General features: G+C 42.5%; 1 protein-coding gene across 2 annotated transcripts in view; it reads right to left on the reverse strand.

Moving 5' to 3' along the window:
- Nucleotides 1–17,614, reverse strand: part of LOC309569251 (ETS translocation variant 3-like protein) — a 50,811-nt gene that overhangs the window by 8,460 nt on the left and 24,737 nt on the right. Inside the window, exons 1-5 of one of the 2 annotated variants that reach the window (XM_082275005.1) lie at nt 12,734–12,859; nt 11,001–11,048; nt 6,709–6,946; nt 4,288–4,471; nt 2,213–2,333 (exon numbers count right to left, since the gene is read on the reverse strand). In XM_082275005.1, the coding sequence (XP_082131131.1) occupies nt 2,213–2,333; nt 4,288–4,471; nt 6,709–6,946; nt 11,001–11,040 (583 nt within the window). In that variant the 5' untranslated portion in view covers nt 11,041–11,048; nt 12,734–12,859. Of the gene's footprint in view, nt 1–2,212; nt 2,334–4,287; nt 4,472–6,708; nt 6,947–11,000; nt 11,049–12,733; nt 12,860–17,614 lie in introns of those variants that run through there. The other variant, XM_082275006.1, reaches the window with a different exon arrangement.

Consider the following 17,614-nt stretch of genomic DNA (forward strand, 5'->3'; position numbering starts at 1 on the left):
GTTCCACAACAGCTGGAAGGCCGTAGTTTGAGGATCCCTGACCTAAACTGGTAGGCCGGGCAAGGAGAGCATTAATCAGAGAAGCAGCCAAGAGGCCCATGGTAACTCTGGAGGAGCTGCAGAGATCCACAGCTCAGGTGGGAGAATCTGTCCACAGGAGAACTATTAGTTGCACTCCACAAATCTGACCTTTATGGAAGAGTGGCAAGAAGAAAGCCATTGTTGAAAGAAAGCCAAAGAAAGTCCCGTTAGCAGTTTGCGAGAAGCCATGTGGGGGACACAGCAAACACGTGGAAGAAGGGGCTCTGGTCAGATGAGACCAAAATTGAACTTTTTGGCCTAAAAGCAAAACGCTATGTGTGGCGAAAAACTAGCACTGCACATCACCCTGAACACGCCATCCCCACTGTGAAACATGGTGGTGGCAGCATCATGTTGTGGGAAAGATTTTCCTTAGTAGGGACAGGGAATCTGGTCAGAGTTGATGGGAAGATGGATGGAGCCAAATACAGGGGGATCTTAGAAGAAAACCTGGTAGAGTCTTCAAATGACTTGAGACTGGGGCAGAGGTTCACCTTCCAGCAGGACAATGATCCTAAACATACAGCCAGAGTTACAATGGAATGGTTTAGAGCAAAGCATATTCATGTGTTAGAATGGCCCAGTCAAAGTCCAGACCTAAATCCAAATGAGAATCTGTGACAAGACTTGAAAATTGCTGTTCACAGACGCTCTCCATCCAAACTGACAGAGCTTGAACTATTTTGCAAAGAAGAATGGGCAAAAAGGTCAGTCTCTAGATGTGCAAAGCTGGTAGAGACATCCCCAAAAAGACTTGCAGCTGTAATTGTAGGGAAAGGCGGCTCTACAAAGTATTGACTCAGGGGGGTGAATACAAATGCACACCACACTTTTCACATATTTGTAAATAATTTTGAAAACCATTTATCATTTTCCTTCCATTTCACAATTATGTGGCACTTTGTGTTGGTCCATCACATAAAATCCCCATAAAACACATTTACGTTTTTGGTTGTAACGTGACAAAATGTGGAAAATTTCAAGGGTTATGAATATTTTTTTAAGACACTGTACATGTGCTAAAAACTGTCGCTCAATCTTTCTCTTGGTTTGCGCAAAAGTTATTGGGTTTACTAACTACGGGAAAGATTTATGTCATTTTTATTGTTTTTTTTTTTATTTTAACTAGCAATGGCGGCGGCGATCTGCGATTTTTTTTTGCGGGACTGCGACATTGCGGCGGACAGATCAGACCCCTGCCTGACATTTTTGACACTTTTGGGGGTACCAGTGACATTACTACAGTAATCAGTGCTATAAATATGCACTGCTACTGTAAAATTACACTGGCAGGGAATGGGGTTAACTTTATTGATGATCAAGGGGTTAAGTGTGTCCCTAGGGGCGTGATTCTAACTGTCAGGAGGCGTGGCTTGTTAGATCATCACAGAGACATACGAACCTACATAGCAGGATCACATAGCCTCTGTGATCACTTCAGGGAGTCTTTCTCCCTCTCCTGAGGGAGATCGCGAGTGGCCGGGGGACATCGGAGCCACCGGTCACAAGCGCGGACTAGGCAGGGAACGAGCGGGGGTGAAGGCGCGCCGCCGCCGGTGTGTGCTCGCCCCCCTACAGGCTCATGGGCGAGGGATATACCCATACGTCACTTTGCCTGTAGGGGGCTGACTGCTGCAGTATATAGTCGTACAGCGGTCAGCACATAAGAGACGTTCATTGTTGGGGTGTACATACCCTTTCATTTTTTTTCAGATGTACAATGCATAAATACACACCAATTAGGTGTGAGAAGCTAATAAAAAAACAAATATTGTGTAGACGGGCCCTAAACTAATGGATAATTAAAGTTAGTTGGCAGTTAAAATACACTGTACATGTGTTAAGAATTTTTATTACCAGAAATGTGCAGGGCAGATCTGACGCTAGGACCATGGCACTTTATAATTGCCACACAAAGGGGATCCTGTGTTCGTCTAGAGGTAATTATTGAGTAGAGTTGGCCTGTGGTTCTGCCTTGGACTAGAGAACCATTCTTTACCCCCCTAAGTGCTGGGAGCCTCACAGTGTGCCAATCTCCGGGTACCAGAAATTAATGTCCTGCCAGCTTGGCACTGCTAAAGGTAAGATGGCTGTTGGAAGGCTTAGAATAACCGAATACTATGTGACTTACTTGCAGCTCCCAGAGTCTTCTTCCCTGTGCTGTTCTCATACTCCATCGGATTCTGGGGAACTCTGCGGCAGGTAAGTTGGTCTGTAAAGAGCTTATGTGCTAGGAGAGTGTTCTGTAACACCTGTAGTGAGGGCAAGAGGAACACTGTAATGAAAGCTTTATAGAATAATAGATAATACATGATACCAATGAACATTTTAACTGTCTGCAAGGGGGACATTTTGTGCACCTATGTAAGGGGGTAACTCCTCCCACTGAAAACCAATCTAAGGGGCATTATTCCTACTGGCCACCAGAGTAAGGGGCCGTCTTCCAACTGACCACCAATGTATGAGCATTATTCCTACTGGCCACCAGAGTAAGGGGCCGTCTTCCAACTGACCACCAATGTATGGGCATTATTCCCACTGGCCACCAGAGTAAGGGGCCGTCTTCCAACTGACCTCCAATGTAAGGGGCATTCATCCCACTGATCACCAATGTAAGGGGCATTCTTCCCACGGATCACCAATGTAAGTTGTATCCTTTTCACTGGCCACCAATGTAAGGAGCATTTTTCCCACTGATGAGCAATATAATAAGCCTTCTTCCCACTGACCTCCAGTCTAAGTAGCATTCTTCCCACTGACCACAAACATAAGTGATGTTCTTCTCAAAGGCCACCAATGTAAGGAGCATTCTTTTCACTGTGGACCAATATTTGGGGTATTCTTCCCACTGACCACCAATGTAAGGGGCATTATTCTTACTGGCCACCAGAGTAAGGGGCATTCTTCCCACTGACCACCAATGTAGAGACCACCAATGTAATGGGACATTCTTTGCACTGATCAATGTAAGAAGACATTCTTCCCACTGACCACCAATGTAAGGGGCATTATTCACACTGGCCACCAATGTAAGGCACATTCCTCCCACTGCCCACCAATGTAAGGGACATTCTTACCACTGACCACCAATGTAAGGAGAATTCTTCCCAGTGGCGGCTGGTAAATGAAAATTTGTGGGGGGGGGGGCGGAAAAAAAGAGCACCCCCCCCCCCCCCCGGTGGGCAATCAGATCTACCACCCCCTCCCAGGACGGATGGTCGGCTGCCCAGCCGGACAGCCAGCATCCTTCCCCAAGCGGCTGTGAGTCTCCTCCGGCCGTACGTCCCCTCCCTCTTCCTGGCCAATGGCCAGTAAAATCACTTCTCTTTTTAGCCAATCAGCAAAGGGGTCTCACGACCCGCTTCCTGATTGGTTGGGAGGAGAGTCAGTGTGATAATAGCGAATTTTCATTTGCTATTGTCATACAACTGGGTTGACTCAGGGCACAATACTCTGCACCCCGGGCTCACCCTTTTATGAAGCCTATTAGAGCCTCTGGCTCTAATCATGTTCTTCTTCAAAAAAAAAAAATCCCCTATTGGAATCCATGCGTCCTGCGCCCTTCATGTAGATTAGGGGGTCGGACGCATGGATGGAGGGGACGGGTAGCCACTGATTGTTCCCACTAACCTCCAATGTAAGAGACATTCTTCCCACTGACCACCAGTGTAGGCGGTATGTTTCCCACTGACCACAATGAAAGGGGGGCGTTCTTCCTGCCGACCACCAATGTAAGGAGCCATTCTTCCCACTGACCTCCAATGTATGGAGCCATTCTTCCCACTGACCTCCAATGTAAGGGACATTCTTCCCACTGACCTCCAATGTAAGGGGCATTCTTTCCACTGACCACCAATGTAATTTGTAATATAAATATATTTACATTACATTTTACACATTGTAATCTGATTAGTGTATTTATTTTTGATTGCTGTGGGTTACAATTAATTTCAGATGAGCATTGGTTTATGGACAGCCTTAGTAAATAAGTATATCTAAGGGGCCTGTTTATAAAAAAAAGTGCCAAAATGAAATGTAAACATTATATACTACTACTAATACTTCAAATTATTAATATTACTATTGTTATTATATATGACTTCCATTATTAATATTATCATCATCATCATGATAGTTTATTTTATAGCTTAAAATACAGTATGTCTCAATTATTAAATAGGAACTTGAGCAATGTCAGTGCATTACCTCTCTTTGAACACCAGATGGCAGTACAGCTGCATGACCCATATTGTTCCCCAGCAGAAGGGACTGTGAGTGGCACCTCATGTCCCATATTGGGTAGTTCACAAAGATGAGTTTGCTGAAGTTAAACTTGTATGTAAATCTTTTCCCTTTTGTCTTGTGCAGTATTCTTTTATTGTAGTAATATCTGAAATGATAACATTTACAAATGAAAATCGAAAATGTTGTTTGGATATAATATACAGGTATATGTACATTTATTACATAGCGCCTACTTTAGAGTGCCTATCATACTTTTTAAACCTCCAGAGGGCAGATTATAGTTGTGCAATATATATATATATATATATATATATATATATATATATATATATATATAGAGAGAGAGAGAGCGAGAGAGAGAGAGAGAGAGAGAGAGAGAGAGAGAGAGAGAGATAATATCTCTCTCTCTCTCTTTTCTCTCTCTGGTGGTAGCTCAGATTCCCTGCCGGCCAGCAGGGGGGTGGGGGGGGAGTGTTGGTTTTGCCCCCCCTCCCCAAAAAAAAAAATTTTATTCACCACTCACCAGCCGCCACTACGCTTAGGAATAAGTGTACTATCGTCTCCTGTTAACTTACTACTGTTTTCTACACTAACACATTCTTTTGTTTTAGGTTTTGTTCAAATAAAATGGATTAAATTGTTAAGGATTATGTTTTTTTTGTTCGCACCTTAAAATTGCCACTTTTTTCGATTGTTTGAAATTGCAGTTGGCAAGAAGTTAATTCAAATACAAACTCAATTCCAAAAAAGTTGGGACACTGTACAAATTGTGAGTAAAAAAGGAATGGACTAATTTACAAATCTCATAATCTTATATTTTATTCACAATATAATATAGATAACATGTCAAATGTTGAAAGTGAGACATTTTGAAATGTCATGCCAAATATTGGCTCATTTTGGATTTCATGAGAGCTACACATTCCAAAAAAGCTGGGACAGGTAGCAATAAGAGGCCGGAAAAGTTAAATGTACATATAAGGAACAGCTGGAGGACCAATTTGCAACTTATTAGGTCAATTGGCAACATGATTGGGTATAAAAAGAGCCTCTCAGAGTGGCAGTGTCTCTCAGAAGCCAAGATGGGCAGAGGATCACCAATTCCCCCAATGCTGCGGCTAAAAATAGTGGAGCAATATCAGAAAGAAGTTTCTCAGAGAAAAATTGCAAAGAGTTTGAAGTTATCATCATCTACAGTGCATAATATCATCCAAAGATTCAGAGAATCTGGAACAATCTCTGTGCATAAGGGTCAAGGCCGGAAAACCATACTGGATTCCCCTGATCTTCGGGCCCTTAGACGGCACTGCATCACATACAGGAATGCTACTGTAATGGAAATCACAACATGGGCTCAGGAATACTTCCAGAAAACACTGTTGGAGAACACAATCCACATGCCGAAGCCATATCTAAACATGATCCAGAAGCGCAGACGTTTTCTCTGGGCCAAGGCTCATTTAGAATGGACTGTGGCAAAGTGGAAAACTGTTCTGTGGTCAGACGAATCAAAAAAGTTATTTTTGGAAAACTGGGACGCCATGTCATCCGGACTAAAGAGGACAAGGACAACCCAAGTTGTTATCTGCGCTCAGTTCAGAAGCCTGCATCTCTGATGGTATGGGGTTGGGGTTGCATGAGTGCGTGTGGCATGGGCAGCTTACACATCTGGAAAGGCACCATCAATGCTGAAAGGTAAATCCAAGTTCTCGAACAGCATATGCTCCCATCCAGTCGTCTCTTTCAGGGAAGACCTTGCATTTTCCAACATGACAATGCCAGACCACATACTGCATCAATTACAACATCATGGCTGTGTAGAAGAAGGATCCGGGTACTGAAAGGGCCAGCCTGCAGTCCAGAACTTTCACCCATAGAAAACTTTTGGCGCATCATAAAGAGGAAGATGTGAAAAAGAAGACCTAAGAGAGTTGAGCAACTAGAAGCCTGTATTAGACAAGAATGGGACAACATTCCTATTCCTAAATTTGAGCAACTTGTCTCCTCAGTCCCCAGACGTTTGCAGACTGTTATAAAAAGAAGAGGGGATGCCACACAGTGGTAAACATGGCCTTGTCCCAACTTTTGTGAGATGCGTTGATGCCATGAAATTTAAAATCAACTTATTTTTCCCTTAAAATGATACATTTTCTCAGTTTAAACATTTGATATGTCATCTATGTTGTATTCTGAATAAAATATTGAAATTTGAAACTTCCACATCATTGCATTCTGTTTTTATTCACAATTTGTACAGTGTCCCAACTTTTTTGGAATCGGGTTTGTATGATACAAGCCGTTCTACAATGTAAGAGCTTTCTTGTCTACTCTGATGGTGCTCTATGATATGAATTTGCATGTAATTCAGGGATATCTTCTCACCTGAGTGCCCGGCTAAGCTTGTCATAGTTCATCTGGGGTTTACACTTCCGCCGGCCCCACAGCCTGGCCACTTCATCGGGGTCCTTGATGACAAACTCGCCATATTCCCCCTGCTGCCAGGCGATGACATGACGGAACTCTTCCTTCTGCAGCAGCTCCAAGATGAAGTGCCACAGCTGGATCTGACGGGAGCCTGGGCTCGACTCTGCCTTGTATGCCCAGTCGGGGAAAGCCAGGCCTGATGATTGAAAGAATTTTTAATTAAAGGAAACTTGTACAGAGAGAAGTATGAGTTCTACTCTTGAAGATCCACAAATTTTCAGTCACTGGCCTAGAACAAGCATGCAGGCAATAAAGTTGTTTATATACTTTTTATATCATTTATAAGTATTCATTGGTCTCTTCGATAATAGTAGAAGAGGGATATTTCTCATCTTCTGTCATATTGATGAGTAATTTATTGTTGTTTATTTCTTACCTTGGATATGTATTGGCAATATGTTAATTGTTTCCATATCTGTTATACATTTATTGTTTTTGTACTATGACAAGAAAACCAATGACACCAACAATGGGGGCACCATTTGTTCCCCTATACCAAAGATGGAGCAATATTCCTCCCACTGACACCAACAAACTATTCCTTCCACTGATGCCAAGACAATTCCTACTCCCAATGACCACAACCTGGCCCCCCTAAAGTCTGAGGGATGGTAAACTGGCCCTTTGTTTAGAAAGTCTGGACACCCCTGGTCTAGAGGGATAGTAAAAGAACTTTTACTTACTTGACCTTTGTGCACTGGTCCAAATCATTTAGTAGACGGGGTATTATGGTATGGGGTTGTTTTTCAGGGGTTTGGCTTGGCCCCTTAGTTCCAGTGAAGGGAACTCTTAAGACGTCAGCATACCAAGACATTTTGGACAATTTAATGTTCCCAACTTTGTGGGAACATTTTGGGCATGGCCTCTTTCTGGGCCAACAGGACTGCGCACCAGTGCACAAACAAGGCCTATAAAGACATGAATGAGTTTGAGGTGGAGGAACTTGACTGGCCTGCACAGTCAACCCGGTAAACCATCTTTGGGATAAATTAGAGCGGAGACTGTGAGCCAGGCCTTCTCGTTCAACATCAGTGCCTGACCCCACAAATGCGCTTCTGGAGGCATAGTAAAACATTCCCATAGACACACTCATAAACCTTGTGGACAGCCTTCCCAGAAGAGTTGAAGCTGTTATAGCTGCAAATGGTGGGCCAACTCAATATTGAACCCTATAGACTAAGACTGGGGTGCCATTAAAGTTCATGTGTGTGTAAAGGCAGGCGTCCCAATACTTTTGATAATATAGTGTGTGTGTGTGTGTGTATATATATATATATATATATATATATATATATATATATTAGGGATCAACCGATTGTCGGTTTGGCCGATATTCATCTTTTTGAAAATATCGGAATCGGCCACAAACTTGGCCGATATGACCGATATTTTCTTAGGGTAGAGCTGCCTACGGAGGGTAAGGGGGGATGGGTATTAGAGCACCGCCTGATTACACAAAGAGCAGGGTTCTTCTGCTTACCCAGCGCAGGCGCTCTCATAAGAAGTCCCGCCTCCTGGACCGGCTCCTACCTATGATAGACAGCACACTGGTGACATCTATCATAGGAGCCGGTCCAGGAGGCGGGACTTCGTATGACAGCGCCCGCGCTGGGTAAGCGGAAGAACCCTGTTCTGTGTAATCAGGCTGCGCTATAATCCCCATACACTGGTCACACTGCATTGTTGGGGGCTCTGGTCTGTCTGTATTAATGGGGACACTGGCCAGTCTGCATTGCTGGGGGCACTGGTCACTCTGCATTGATGGGGGCACTGGTCACTCTGCATTGATGGGGGCACTGGTCACTCTGCATTGATGGGGCACTGGTCACTCTGCATTGTTGGGGGCACTGGTCACTCTGCATTGATGGGGGCACTGGTCACTCTGCATTGATGGGGCACTGGTCACTCTGTACTGATGGGGGCACTGGTCACTCTGCATTGATGGGGCACTGGTCACTCTGCATTGTTGGGGGCACTGGTCACTCTGCATTGATGGGGGCACTGGTCACTCTGCATTGATGGGGGCACTGATCACTCTGCATTGTTGGTAGCACTGGTCTCTCTGCATTGTTGGGGGCACTGGTCACTCTGCATTGTTGGGGGCACTGGTCACTCTGCATTGATGGGGGCACTGGTCACTCTGCATTGATGGGGGCACTGGTCACTCTGCATTGTTGGTAGCACTGGTCTCTCTGCATTGTTGGGGGCACTGGTCACTCTGCATTGCTGTGTGCAGTGGTCACTCTGCATTGTTGGGGGCTCTGGTAACTCTGCTTTGGATGGGGGCACTGGTCACTCTGCATTGCTGTGTGCAGTGGTCACTCTGCATTGTTGGGGGCACTGGTCATTCTGCATTAATGGGGACACTGGTCACTCTGCATAGTTGGGGGCACTGGTCATTCTGCATTGATGGGGGCACTGGTCACTCTGCATTAATGGGGGACTGGTCACTCTGCATTGATGGGGGCACTGGTCACTCTGCATTGTTGGGGGCACTGGTCACTCTGCATTGTTGGGGGCACTGGTCACTCTGCATTGTTGTGGGCACTGGTCATTTTGCATTGATGGGGGCACTGGTCACTCTGCATTAATGGGGGCACTGGTCACTATGCATTGGATGTGATTGAATGTGCAGAATATTGGCCCATATCGACCGATATCGATACGTGGTGACCAAAATATCGGTATTGGTATCGGCCCTTGAAAAACCATATCAATCTATCCCTAATATATATACAGTATATACAGTATATACACATCAGTTTTGGCTGCTTTTGTGTTAATGACATTAACAACAGGTGCACTAGATGGGCAAAAGTAAGATGGCCTCCAAAACAGGGATGGTTTTACAGGTGGAGGCCACTGACATTTTTTTCCCTACTCATCTTTTCTGACTGTTTTTCACTAGATGTGGATTTGGCTATGGTCAGTGTCACTGCTGGTAGCATGATGCGATACCTGGACCCTATAGAGCAGTGATTGTGAACCTTGGCACCCCAGATGTTTTGAAACTACATTTCCCATGATTCTCTTGCACTCTGCAGTATAGTTAAGCATCATGGGAAATGTAGTTCCAAAACATCTGGGGTGCCAAGGTTCGCCATCACTGCTATAGAGGTTGCTTAGACAGACCAACTCCTCCAGGATATCACGTATTGATAAACAATTCATAAAACAAGTTAATTTCTTATTTGCATCTTTCAGGCTGTGCTAGAAAAATGGCAGTTGGACTTCAATCTGTTCTGTAATATTGAAGACTTTTTGCTGCATATCCAAGCAACGTCTTCAGTTCTAATAACTGTCAGGAAGAGACCCCAGCGCTGACAGCCACACATTGTCACCTTAATCCCATCAACATAGAAAGTGTCTGAATGAGACTAACTACTACTAGCTAAGAGCCCAACCTCAGTTCCCTTAGAAAATACTCCCCACTGTATAATACTGGGTATTGTAATTAATCACAGCTTTTATTTTATTTACTAAGTTGACTGAACTTTCACTTTCCCAAGTAAAGAACCCAGACTCCTACAGAAAATGAACTCCACTGTCAGTAAAAACAAGTTCAATTCATACTTGTATTTTTAAAGCTGTACTAGTAAATGGCAGTTGGTCTGTAATCCGTTCTGAAACGTTGAAGACATTTTGCCGCATATCTGCTTCTTCTGTTCCAATTGCTCTCAGGCATATACCCCAGTACTGAATAGCCACACTCAGACACCTTCATCCAATCACCATGGAAAGTAACTGAATGTGACTAGCCACTACTAGCTAAACTAAGTGCACAACCTCAAATCCTTTAAAAAAAATCCTCCCACTGGGCATTTAAAATAATCACAGTTTTGCTTTATTTACTTTACTTTACTAAATTTAGTGAACAATCAATTTCCCAAGTGAAGAGCCTCCACTCCTATTTTAAATCAAACACACCCTCAGTAAAAACAAGTTCCATTTATGCTTGTATTTTTTAAGCTGTACTAGAAAAATGGCAGTTGAGTTGTAACCTGTTCGGTTACTATTGGTGACACCCTTTTCACAATGCAAGTTTTAATACATCAGCCTTACAGTATATGAGATTGTAGCCAATGAAAAAAAAATAAAAAATTAAAATAAACAATGCCTAATGTCATCAAAAGTAAATTTGGGAAGAAAAAAATAGTAATAATAATATGAGCAATTTCTCAATCCCTTACCTGGTATCCAATATGAGCTGGGTGCACAACCACAGTGCATTATAATTCCTGCAATAATGAATTCCAATAAATTAGGTTATCCTTTTATACATAAAAATCTGACTTCAAAAACTCATTGAACAATATAGGACATTAAATAAACACAAAAAATATATATTTAAAAAAATAGCAACACACATTTTAGAGTTTAAGATTATTTTACAAAAGTTGTTAGATGTATGAATATTTTATACACCAAAAGCCTTGGATTTTAATTCTATCACAATTATTCTGACAAGAATTTCGTCAACCACAATGAAAACATAAAAAAGGCCAACACAATTTGCGAATATATATAACAAATAATAAATAATAATAAATAAATAATATTAATGTAATGTATAAGCAAAATAGTCAAGCAATGACAATCAAACGCAATAGTGAGGTACTAAAATGCATAAATACAGAGCTATTATTATCTTATTAATATACTTTATGCACATGTTTAGGGTTTTCAGGTTGTTTTAAAAACTCCCTAAAAGGATTTAAGTCAATGTAAGGAAAAAAACAGACACATAAGCAATATAATTCAGATTCTTAAAATATTTTTTTTCTTAAAATGTTTAGCTACATTCCTTTTACTATAATTATTCAATCTGATTTACGCGATAATATCTAGATAGATTTTACCGTATTTTCCGGCGTATAAGACGACTGGGCGTATTAGACGACCCCCCTAATTTTCATCTACCGGTAATACTTAAACTTAGGTTACCTTGGAGATATTATACTCGGCGTATAAGACGACCCCCAATTTTTGGGGGATTTTTTTGAGGTTCAAAAGTAGTCTTATACGCCAGAAAATACAGTAATTTACCTTCCGAATCAGTAAACTGTTAAGATATAGCAAAGGCTTTACATAATAATACTATACAGCATACAAAAACAAAATATAGTAAAATTAAAATTAGGACCAAGATTTAAAAAAAAAAAAAAAAAAAAAGCGTAATTTAGAATGATTGCACTTTGAAGTATAAGTTTCAGTAGACAATTAGCATATTATTATTTCTCTTTCTATTTTGTTTCTTTTCTATGGGGTTCAGAATCACATCAATACAAAATATAGTTAAATTGAAATTAGGACCAAGATTTAAAAAAAAAAAAAAAAAAAAAGCGTAATTTAGAATGATTGCACTTTGAATTATAAGTTTCAGTAGACAATTAGCATATTATTATTTCTCTTTCTATTTTGTTTCTTTTCTATGGGGTTCAGAATCACATCAATACAAAATATATTTAAATTAAAATTAGGACCGAGAATGAAAAAAAAAAAAAAAAGCGTAATTTAGAATGATTGCACTTTGAAGTATAAGTTTCAGTAGACAATTAGCATAGATTGAAATTTTTTTAAAAGCAAAAATGTTTTACCCATGATATGTATATTGTTCGCTCAAAAAAAAATTAAAAAAGTAAGGAAACAAAATCTAGATTTAGATTTATTCATATTATGTTTTGGTATATATATATTTTTTTTTTTTTAAAAAGCATGGGACATAAAAATGAAATACATTTATAGCCAAAAGTTATGATGAATTGAAATAATTTAAATAATATAAACCAGCTTTTTTAAAAAAAAAAATAAAGTAGAATAATTAGGAAGAATGTGACCATTAATTACAAAACATAGACAAATACATTACAAATATAATAAAAAAAAAAAATAATAATTAGTATAGCACGAAGACCACACTTACATAAGTTCATAGAGAAAAAATCTTGACAAAGAATCTGCTAGAGGAAAGAAGATGAATGTCCATGAAGTGTGTCAGATATAAAGGATATCAAGTGGAGGGGGGTCCTTTTCACCCTTATCTTCTTAACTCCCCTGAAATAAGTAGTAAGTTACACCAAGGCTTAAACATAGATTTATCCTGCTGCCGTTGGTTCTAAAAGGATTTTATACTCCTCCCTTGGATTTTCACAGGCCAAAGAAACTATATCATTAGTTTAATCCCATTTGCTTGAAAAATATTTAAATATATAATTTGATTATTGGGAACGGGATTACCAGGTGTTCCATGACCTGGTCCAATCATTCTGGCATAGTTTATAGTACTACGCAAAAAGGTTCAAGTATCTTACTAAATTGTAAAAGTTAGTTACATTTTGCCCAACGTCATTGTCTGTATTTATAAACCATAACAGGAATAAGAAATAAATAAATAAATAAATAAATAAAAAAAAAGAAAATGAAAATGGAGGAGAGAAAGGTCTGTACTTCCCATAGCATCTATTTTCTTATAAGAAAAAAAGGTAACACTGAAATATTATGAGTTTCTATAGGCAACAGAATATTTTAATTATTTTTTTTTCATCTTTGAAGACCAGTGGGCAACACAATATTTTTTATTTATTTTTCCTTTGAGGACCAATGGCACCAAAACGTGAAATGGCTCCAAAGTCACCCCAAAGAAAAATGAAATGACTCCAAAGTCACCCCACAGAAACATGAAAGGACTCCAAAGTCACCCCAAAGAAACATGAAAGGACTCCAAAGTCACCAGAAAGAAACATAAAATTACTTCAAAGTCACCCCAAAGAAAAATGAAAGGACTCCAAAGTCACCCCAAAGAAACATGAAATGACTCCAAAGTCACCAGAAAAAAACATAAAATTACTCCAAAGTCACCCCAAAGAAACATGAAAGGACTCCAAAGTCACCCCAAAGAAACATGAAATGACTCCAAAGTCACCCCAAAGAAACATGAAAGGACTCCAAAGTCACCCCTAAGAAAAATGAAATGACTCCAGAGTCACCCCAAAGACAGGTCATTCAGTGTCTGCCCATGTTTTAGCACCTGAGTTCCCAGCTCCATCCAAATATGGCAGCCATTATGTAGGTCCCACAATTATTATTATTATTTTTTTTTCCATTTTACATTATAGGGAATACGGGAGGAGTACTAATACAATATTCCGATAAATGGAAAGAGATCTCGCCTTTACTGCTTACAGTGATATGTGAAAGTCACTAATTCAACCACAGTCCACTCATAACGAAATGATTCGTTTTCATCGAGTAACCCTTTAATTAGTTGTGGTCCCAGGTGCTTATGGGAGAATATCTGAAGTTTTTTACATTGCTTCACCACATCACCAAGCTTTCTTTGTTAGAGCAGGAGTTGACAAGTTTAACACTGAAGAAGAGGGGTCACCCTCGAAAAGCATCAGTTGCATTTGGAGAACTACATCCCATTACTGCCTTTAATCAGTAGAGTATGCTGCATGGACTTATGGTGGACTGTTTTATTTATATATATATATATATTTTTTTTTTCTTTTTTTCACGCTTGAAGAAGTAATTTTTTTGTGAGTATGACGCACATTGATTTTTCTTTCTTTAATAAATTGTTGCAAAGGTAATGCACTAGGCTGTTGCGCCCTCTGTGCTTTTATCATTTTTTAGGAGTTGACAAGTGTTTATATGTGGGTAACAATGTATCAAGGATCCCAAACACACCTCCAAGACAAACACTGCTAAAGAAGCTGAGGGTAAAGGTGATGGACTGGCCAAGCATTTCTCCAGACCTAAACCCTATTGAGCATCTGTGGGGCATCCTCAAACGCAAGGTAGGGGAGCGCAAGGTCTCGAACATCCACCAGCTCTGTGATGTCATCATGGAGGAGTGGAAGGGGACTCCAGTGGCAACCTGTGAAGCTCTGGCAAACTCCATGCCCTAGAGCAGGGGTGTCAAACTCAATTTAATCACGGGCCGCACCAGCATTATGATTGCCCTGAAAAGGGCCGGTTGTATCTGTTAGACTAGATATCCAGAGCATTCCCTACCCTTACATAAGACGTCAGGAGCCTCTCCACCATCAGATGTTAAGTCCCCCACCCTCCCTAACATCATAAGTGCACCCCCATTGCCTTGTGCTGCTGCTGGGAAGAAGCTGGAGGCAATGCTGGAAAGCAGAAGGTACAGGATCTAGAGGAGGACCAGAGGAGGGCTGGAGCTCTTCTGCAGCTGCAGGAGAGGTGTGAGGGCCACATTAAATGGCCTGGAGGGCCGGATTTGGCCCGCGGGCCTTGTGTTTGACACATGTGCCCTGGAGGGTTAAGGCAGTGCTGGAAAATAATGGTGGCCACACAAAATATTGACACTTTGGGCCCAATTTGGACATTTCAACTTAGGGGTGTACTCACTTTTGTTGCCAGCAGTGTAGACATTAATGGCTGTGTGTTGAGTTATTTTGAGGTGACAGCAAATTTACACTGTTATACAAGCTGTACACTCACTACTTTACATTGTAGCAAAGTGTCATTTCTTCAGTGTTGTCACATGAAAAGAATATAATAAAATATTTACAAAAATGTGAGGGGTGTACTCGCTTTTGTGAGATACTGTATATATATATCTATATATATCTATCTATCTATCTATTTATATATATATATACCGTATTTTCCGGCGTATAAGACGACTGGGCGTATAAGACGACCCCCCCTATTACATGATCTACCGGTAATACTTATACTTAGGTTACCTTTGAGATATTCTACTCGGCGTATAAGACGACCTCCCATTTTTGGGGGATTTTTTTGAGGTTCAAAAGTAGTCTTACACGCCAGAAAATACAGTATATATACTGTAATTCAGGGATGTGCGGTGAGGTCAGTGGCTGGTGAGGGTATAATTCAGGGATGTGCGGTGAGCAAAACAAGGGTATAATTCAGGGACGTGCGGTGAGGTCAGTGGCTGGTGAGGGTATAATTCAGGGACGTGCAGTGAGGTCAGTGGCTGGTGAGGGTATAATTCAGGGACGTGTGTTGAGGTCAGTGGCTGGTGAGGATATAATTCAGGGATGTGCGGTGAGGTCAGTTGCTGGTGAGGGTATAATTCAGGGACGTGCGGTGAGCTCAGTGGCTGGTGAGAGTATAATTCAGGGACGTGCGGTGAGCTCAGTGGCTGGTGAGGGTATAATTCAGGGACGTGCGGTGAGCTCAGTGGCTGGTGTGGGTATAATTCAGGGACGTGCGGTGAGCTCAGTGGCTGGTGTGGGTATAATTCAGGGACGTGCGGTGAGCTCAGTGGCTGGTGAGGGTATAATTCAGGGACGTGCGGTGAGGTCAGTGGCTGGTGAGGGTATAATTCAGGGACGTGCGGTGAGGTCAGTGGCTGGTGAGGATATAATTCAGGGACGTGCAGTGAGGTTAGTGGCTGGTAAGGGTATAATTCAGGGACGTGCGGTGAGGTCAGTGGCTGGTGAGGGTATAATTCAGGGACGTGCGGTGAGGTCAGTGGCTGGTGAGGATATAATTCAGGGACGTGCGGTGAGGTCAGTGGCTGGTGAGGGTATAATTCAGGGACGTGCGGTGAGGTCAGTGGCTGGTGAGGGTATAATTCAGGGACGTGCGGTGAGGTCAGTGGCTGGTGAGGATATAATTCAGGGACGTGCGGTGAGGTCAGTGGCTGGTGAGGGTATAATTCAGGGACGTGCGGTGAGGTCAGTGGCTGGTGAGGGTATAATTCAGGGACGTGCGGTGAGGTCAGTGGCTGGTGAGGATATAATTCAGGGATGTGCGGTGAGGTCAGTGGCTGGTGAGGGTATAATTCAGGTACGCGCGGTGAGCTCAGTGGCTGGTGAGGGAATAATTCAGGGACGTGCGGTGAGGTCAGTGGCTGGTGAGGGAATAATTCAGGGACGTGCAGTGAGGTCAGTGGCTGGTGAGGGTATAATTCAGGGATGTGCGGTGAGCTCAGTGGCTGGTGAGGGTAAAATTCAGGGACGTGCAGTGAGGTCAGTGGCTGGTGCGGGTATAATTCAGGGACGTGCGGTGAGGTCAGTGGCTGGTGAGGATATAATTCAGGGACGTGCGGTTAGGTCAGTGGCTGGTGAGGGTGTAATTCAGGGACGTGCGGTGAGGTCAGTGGCTGGTGAGGGTATAATTCAGGGACGTGCGGTGAGGTCAGTGGCTGGTGAGGATGTAATTCAGGGACGTGCGGTGAGGTCAGTGGCTGGTGAGGATGTAATTCAGGGACGTGCGGTGAGGTCAGTGGCTGGTGAGGGTATAATTCAGGGACGTGCGGTGAGCTCAGTGGCTGGTGAGGGTATAATTCAGGGACGTGTGGTGAGCTCAGTGGCTGGTGAGGGTATAATTCAGGGACGTGCGGTGAGGTCAGTGGCTGGTGAGGGTATAATTCAGGGACGTGCGGTGAGGTCAGTGGCTGGTGAGGGTATAATTCAGGGACGTGTGGTGAGCTCAGTGGCTGGTGAGGGTATAATTCAGGGACGTGTGGTGAGCTCAGTGGCTGGTGTGGGTATAATTCAGGGACGTGCGGTGAGCTCAGTGGCTGGTGAGGGTATAATTCAGGGACGTGCGGTGAGGTCAGTGGCTGGTGAGGATATAATTCAGGGACGTGCAGTGAGGTCAGTGGCTGGTGAGGGTATAATTCAGGGACGTGCGGTGAGGTCAGTGGCTGGTGAGGATATAATTCAGGGACGTGCGGTGAGGTCAGTGGCTGGTGAGGGTATAATTCAGGGACGTGCGGTGAGGTCAGTGGCTGGTGAGGGTATAATTCAGGGACGTGCGGTGAGGTCAGTGGCTGGTGAGGGTATAATTCAGGGACGTG

Source organism: Pelophylax lessonae (genome assembly GCF_965119305.1).
Source record: "Pelophylax lessonae genome assembly, chromosome: 13".
Classification (NCBI taxonomy): Eukaryota; Metazoa; Chordata; class Amphibia; order Anura; family Ranidae; genus Pelophylax; species Pelophylax lessonae.